This window comes from Lipotes vexillifer, unplaced genomic scaffold, assembly GCF_000442215.2.
Source record: "Lipotes vexillifer unplaced genomic scaffold, Lipotes_vexillifer_v1.1 scaffold22, whole genome shotgun sequence".
Lineage (NCBI taxonomy): Eukaryota > Metazoa > Chordata > Mammalia > Artiodactyla > Lipotidae > Lipotes > Lipotes vexillifer.
The window spans coordinates 191,562-198,367 of record NW_006779050.1 but is presented as its reverse complement, the minus strand read 5'-3'; the positions used below and the strand labels follow the sequence as shown (position 1 = coordinate 198,367).

Genomic DNA, 6,806 nt, shown 5'->3' with positions numbered 1-6,806 from the left:
CTTTCCATTCATTTTGTAGCCGGTTAAGAAAAATGTACAGCATAAGTGAAAAACCATGCTAGTAGGAAATTCAGTTTTATATGATAAAGTAGATTTATGTTAGCAAGGTAATTTAAAGGTCTTCTCATATGATGGGAAAGGGTGCACAACCTTAAAGCTACAGTTAACCTTTATTTCCTCCCCAAATTGAGAAGATGCCACAAAAGCAGCCACCAGAGGCTGTATCACTCATATTTTTGAATCGGAGGTACTTCTACTCGCCTACATTTAATCTTACTTTGTATCCAACCATTTTCATAGACTTGGAGATGTGGAAGAACCTCGGAAATTATGGAATATATCTTTTTTATTTCTAGCTAAACTCTCTGAGTAGATGACTAGATGGGTTACATTATTTCATCATTATCTGTAAACAGAGAGGAGCCAGGTCCAGTGGAACTGTTCAGTACCACCAGGCAGGAAGTTTCAACTCTTATTCAGCCCAAATCTCACTGCTTTCAGGAGAAATGTAGAAAAACAGATCACCATGCTATCTACCACAACCTTTTATATATTAAAGCCACTTTCTGTTTCAGTTGGATATCAGTGTAAACCAGCTATCAGTGTACCTTCATCTGGCCATAAATTTTTGGAAAGCCAAAAGCCAGGTGAGGCTATGCAGCTTTTTATCCATTGCTAGAGCTCTTATGTGTAATCAGAAGCCAGATTTTCTCATATTATGATTTTCTCCTACTGTGAATTTCTCTTTCCCATCCCACCCCCAAAGAAAAGGAAAAAAAAATCCATAGTATTAACAGTATGGAAGAAATTTTGGTCATGTGCTCCAAAGCACACTGTACTTTTTCTTGGTTGTACTTGTCATGCCTGTAAATTCACGTCATTTTTTAAATGCCTGTCATCCTCATTGAAATGTAAGTGCCATGCGGGCAGATACCAAGTCTGCCTTGTTCATCAGCATTTTTCCTGTATCTATATATTTAGCACACACAGTCTCTTCATACCTGGAGAAATGACAGATGCCCTTCAAAATCACTCTAGTCCAACACTCCTATTTGGAAGATATGAAAACAGAGTCTGTAGAAGTCAAGTCATTCTTGGAAGTGACTTCCCCAAGATGGTACAACATATTAATGGCAAAGCCAGGGTTAGAACTCTGGATTCCTTTTTTTTTTTTTTTGCTATATTTTTATCAAAATTTTATTTGGTATGAGAGAAAATCAATATACCTCATTCAAAAATAAGATTTAAGAATAGCCTAAATATACTCTTTAGGACTCCCGCAAATTTCTCTCATTTGTCAGACATAATATCTTCAGAATTTTTTGTTGAACTAATTTACAGATCTATATTCCATGACCCCAATGACACTAAAGCAACCCCTTGATCAGGAAACGTTCTTTATCTGAATATAGCAGGGTCTACCATTAAAGCAGTCCTACTGGCAGATCCTGATTGCTCCTCCAGAAATGTTGTCATAGAAGAAAGCCCATTATCGGTCATCCAAACTAGAACACTGTATTCTTTATTGCCCACTCACGTTCTCTGTCCATTATGTCACAGAGGTTCTTTCATCTAATACCCTGGGCAGGCAACACAACCAATGAGCAAGGTACAGAAACCTTTGTGATCGAAACATCTTTTGGTTGGCTGCCTGGTTCCCAGTGTTCTTTATCAGTTGGAACTTAAAACCTTCCCATAAATATGCCTGATTTGTACATACTTTATGTAGGACTCTAAGAACAGAACCCCAAATGGAATTGTACAGCCACAGGAAAGAGCCGATTTATTCTCTCCTATGAAGGTCAAGTTTTACAGAGGCCAAGCCACAGATGACAGCTGAATTTCCATGGTTCAGCTACTGTTAAATCAAATATGCTGCTAAAGAGAACTCTAATTTGTATGGTTTTTAAATTTTTATTTCAAGGTTTCTTTAAAGCAAATATTCAAGAAATAGAGCTTCTCCTGAGCACATGAAAAAAGTACATGTGAATTTTGGAGAATGATGAAGTGATCTAAAATTGGACTGCAGTGATGGTTGCCCAGCTCCATAATTTTTTTTTAATCTTTAAGTCATACACTTAAATATTATAAAATATATTTCAATAAAGCTGTTAAAAAATAAGTGTGAAAATGAGTCAGATAAAGTGCTTCTTTTTGTAAACGTGTGGTACGAAGACTGTAAGTACACTTTTAAGCCCAGGTTCTACCTACTTCAGTCATGGCTTACCTCAAGGTCAAAAGTTTTTCCTATAATTTTGGTAAAAATAATTTAGTAGACTAGTACAATATCTTCACTGATATAGCACCAAGAGATACTGACTCATTTGATTATCGGCATGAGTGATCTACAGATATATTTGTTTAATTAAGCATATGGTGTTCTAGTCCAAAAGCTGCCATTAACTAGCCATGAGGCTTTGAGCAAGTTATACATCTTCAGGCCTCAGTTTTCCCACCTATATTATGTGTCCCCATGGACACATTAGAGTCAAGTAACACACAATATATTAAAAAGAATAGCAACTGCTATCATCTAATGAATGGCCAATAATACACCAGACTTCAGGTAAATTATCAACCTATGAGGAAGGTAGCAGGATTCCAATCCAGAACTGTCCAGCTCCAAAACCCATACTCATTCTCAATTCCTCATTAGACTTTGGGTTTTGATTCTGTCAGATGTGGGCATGAATCCTGACCTTGCCTTTACTATGTTAAGTTAGTCACCTTCTCTGAGTCCAGCTTCTCCATCTGCAAAATGAGATTACTAATACTTAACTCTTGGGGTTATTGTGAAGATTAAATGAGAGAATGCTTGAAAAACCATTCAATGAAAAACCATGCAGTAACAGTCTTTCTCATGCCTCTCCCACAAAAGTTCCTTCTTGTGCTACAAAAAAAAAAAAAAAAAAACTCTTAAATTTTTATTCTTTCTCATGCCTCTCCCACAAAAGTTCCTTCTTGTGAAAAAAAAAAAAAAAAAAAAAAAGCTTTCAATTCTATGTTTTCGTATAGCCTACCTGGATAAACCTCACTGGGACTGAATTCTATCAAAAGTGAACATGAACAACACAGCATTAGTCCTTTGCTATCAGTCCTTGGCTCTGTGACGGAGACTGTCAACAAGAGTGTCAACTTCAAGGGGTGGGCATCTGTCCACAGGAACTAAGCTGAGGTCACAGACTTGTCTCACTCTGCCCTATGAACAGATGTCTGGGTAACAACTCTTAGTCACTGTAAATGAAGGTAAAAGCCAAGCCAGGTGGGAAGTACTATATCTACTTTCTAATCCTCTTGTTCAGCCCATTCATTCCCTACAACAATACCTCACTGACCATAATTCAAAATAGCTGGTTTTCCCCGGGATACTATTTTCAACATAATGCCTTTATTTTGATGCTGTCTAATTATTCCACAAGCAGAAGAGAGTGTTTCTGTAACGGTGATTTGTCAGCAAGAAACCTGTTTAATTCTGTGTGTTGGAATATGCACCTTCAAAAGTTTACCTCTCAAGTAACCTGGTGAAAACTGGTGTAATGTGGAGCTCTAGTGGTGGCAAGAAAGTAAAGCAGCCATTAGGGAGAGCCAACAAAAACGCCAAGGAAATCACCATTTATTATTTATTTATTTGTTATGGTGAAATCACCATTTATTGTTAATGTTAAGAAGAAAAATGGTTCAAAATGATCTTCCAAGATAATATAAGGTGAACTCTAAATGGAATGACTTTCTTCCAGATTACAAATTAGACCTCAACAACCAGCTTACATCAAACAACATGAAGCAGTTAAAATATCCCAAAAAAAACCTCAGTGCTGTGGTTGTCACTTTTCTACTTTTTACCAAGTTCACTAAGAATCCAATTAATTAAATACTAGCTATTTTTCACACAGCTAGCAAGAGTACTGTATACAGAAAACACTGGATTCTGAGTGGTATGATCAGTGAAGTCCTGTACCAACTGTCTTGGGAATTTAAATAATCCCTACAGGCCGGTGAGGATGTTATGAGTTAATTCCTGCACTAGAAAAGTGCCTTCTTTGAATTTCTGACTTCTGAGGTCTTTCCCAACTTAAAACAACTAAGAATGAAACCTACAATGTAAAACATTAACTCTTTGTTTTCCTGTTACCGAATGTATATGTCTTCTCAATTGAAAGGGCTTCAGTTTAAAAAAATACAGCTCTATTATGGTCAACAATACAGCAGAACATAAATAGTAAAAATTTTATGATGTTCAATCAGGAGTTGACATTTGAAATTTCTAAACATTGTGCCTGGTTTAGCTGTGTCAAAACAAATTAGCATGAGGCAAAAAAAACCTCAGAATGTGAAAAAAATTCAGGAACTATCCTTTCCATACAGTGTAAGTATCTAAGTATCATGTTCCTAAACATGAAAAACAATGTAAGAGACTCACTTTTCTATACATGATGATAAAAGAAACTAAAATGTTCATAAATACATTAACACCATTTATCTGAAACAAAAATCTCAAGACTCATGGAAGTTTTTCATGACTTCTATCAGTTCAATCCACTAGATATTTTCCAGTGGATATATTCCAAGGGAATCTAAATTTTAGGTCTACAGATGACTGACTACCAAGCCTCAGAGGTCTGTGAAGGAAGATTTAATGATTACCCAGGGGGTTTTATTCATCAGTGTGTCTCTTCTTCATCCTTCTACTAATATGCTGTCATTAAATTAATATAGTTCCCTAAAGCCACACAGAAAAATGGTAAAAATATAAGATCCTTTTCTGAGAAGTCATTGAGAATGCAATAGTTTGTAATGAACAGCTCAAGATAAAGAACTAATTTCCTTTCAGTCCTCATTCCTATAGGATAGGCGAGAGAACCTTTCTGATAGAAAATAAAAGCAGGCAAGGTCTACTAACATAATCGTTTGTCAAACAGAAACCTGTACTAATGCAACATTAGCCACTAAGGAATTCAAATCTAACGTGTTCTGCAGTCCTTTTCACCATAGATATCAAAATTGAATAAAACTGAAGAATAATTTTCCATCTTTGAATCTAAGAACTTTGTCTTTGGACATCATCTTGCCTGTATTTTCTTTGGTGATTATCTCTATCTTCTTTGCTTTCCCTTAACAGACCTTGGTATGCTGCTTAAAATAATATTTGGGGCTTTATTTGCCATCCTTTTACCCAGACATGTTGATTTTATTAAAGTAAGTTGGGTCTGCATTCTTTCTTTACTATTATTCCAGGTAGACTTGACAGACACAGGATCTTTGTTTTAACATGCTCTGCTATGGAGGAAACCTTGTGAAATAAGTTCCATTTTACCTGCTGGGCAGTTGCACTCTGAAGGTGCTTCTCTTGCGATTCTTATTTTAGCCATATGTTCATAGGATTTCTGTAGGAAAAGAAGAGGTATTAACAATCATCAGTAGTATTGTAGAAAAATGGATTCTTTAGGAACTCTGGCCATATGCCTGATTTACTAGCCTGCATAACTAACGTTTACATATGTACTTGGACTTTAGTCAAAAGGTAACAGTACCCAAGTCCTAAAAAAAGAAAATGACCATTCACATGGTATCAAGACTTTGGACTTGTGTAACATCTTTCTCCATTCTTCAATTACCATCACCCTCTCTCTCAGCTCAGGCATATTCAGTCAATGCAAAAAACCAGCATTAACATGTTGCAGTTCTAGGTAAGCTAGGGGTTTTAAAACAACCAGTATTTTACACATAAAGGTCAACTGCTTATCATGTTGTCCTGCCACTACTGCCAAACAGCCTCTCCGTTGGAAGAGCAAGTTCCAGAAAACCCCCTAACTGTAGTTAAAACACCCCTGGTTTTGATAAACATAACACAGATTCCTTTCAACTCTCAACTCCAATGGCTCTGCATTCACAAACACCCATGGCACTGCATCCTTTACAAAATAATCAAGCTACTATTTTTTTTTCTTTTTAAACATTTAATATGAAAACATTCAATGTGTGAAATAATTGATCTAAAATCATATGCAGAATTATTTCACTTTTAAGAGCGATTTCCTTTTGCATATTAATAACACCTATGGCCCTAACCTTCTTATACCATAAAAAGGATATAACAGATGTTATCTCTGCAAGGAATATTCTCCACAACATTGGAAAAGATCCACATGCAACTCCAGAAACTAAAAAGAGCTGAAATGCCACCCTGCCCTTCTGGCCACCCTTCCCCCCATTTAGACCTCCATATATGTTTAGCATGCAAACATTAAGACGAGTAAGGGAAGATGATAGAGACAGAGAGGGAGATATCAAAGCGTGTGCATATACAAATATATGCTACAGTGAGCAGAGATGGTGGCCTAGCAATATATGTGTACACACAGCCATATCACGTCTGCATACAGTAAGGCAGAGGCTGGTCATGTACACAGAATCACGCCTGTGCAAGATGTTATCCACGTGCAAAACACCCCAGCCTTTCACACCTGAGCCAGAAGTCGCTCCACTTTCTCTTGCACCACTGCTTTGAGCTGATCCAGACAATCAGGCAGCAGACGGATGGAAGGGTCTCCTTTGGCGGATTCGAGGGCGGCGATCCTCGCCTGGAGGTCGTTGGTTTTCACCCCCAGGTACAGACAAGATATCACGGCCACTACTGACAGGAGGGCGGCCAGGGCGGCGCACGGCGACACGGTCCGGGCACAACGCTGCCCGCCTGGGCTCCGGTCCTCGGAGCCCGGCTCCCGCCCCCCTCCTTTCCCTGCTTGCTTCTTCACCAGCATCGTGGCGGGGTCGGCTGTCTCGGCTTCGCCTCCCAGCCTCTACCA

At 37.9% G+C, this 6,806-nt stretch overlaps 1 protein-coding gene across 1 annotated transcript in view; it reads right to left on the bottom strand.

The window, feature by feature from the left end:
- The window catches only part of COL25A1 (collagen type XXV alpha 1 chain), a 483,537-nt gene extending 476,776 nt beyond the window's left edge, over window positions 1-6,761 (bottom strand). The window contains exons 1-2 of the mRNA XM_007452167.1: window positions 6,465-6,761; window positions 5,315-5,384 (exon numbers count right to left, since the gene is read on the bottom strand). Of these exons, the coding sequence (XP_007452229.1) occupies window positions 5,315-5,384; window positions 6,465-6,761 (367 nt within the window). The remainder of the gene's footprint in view (window positions 1-5,314; window positions 5,385-6,464) is intronic.
- Between the last annotated feature and the right edge of the window lie 45 nt (window positions 6,762-6,806).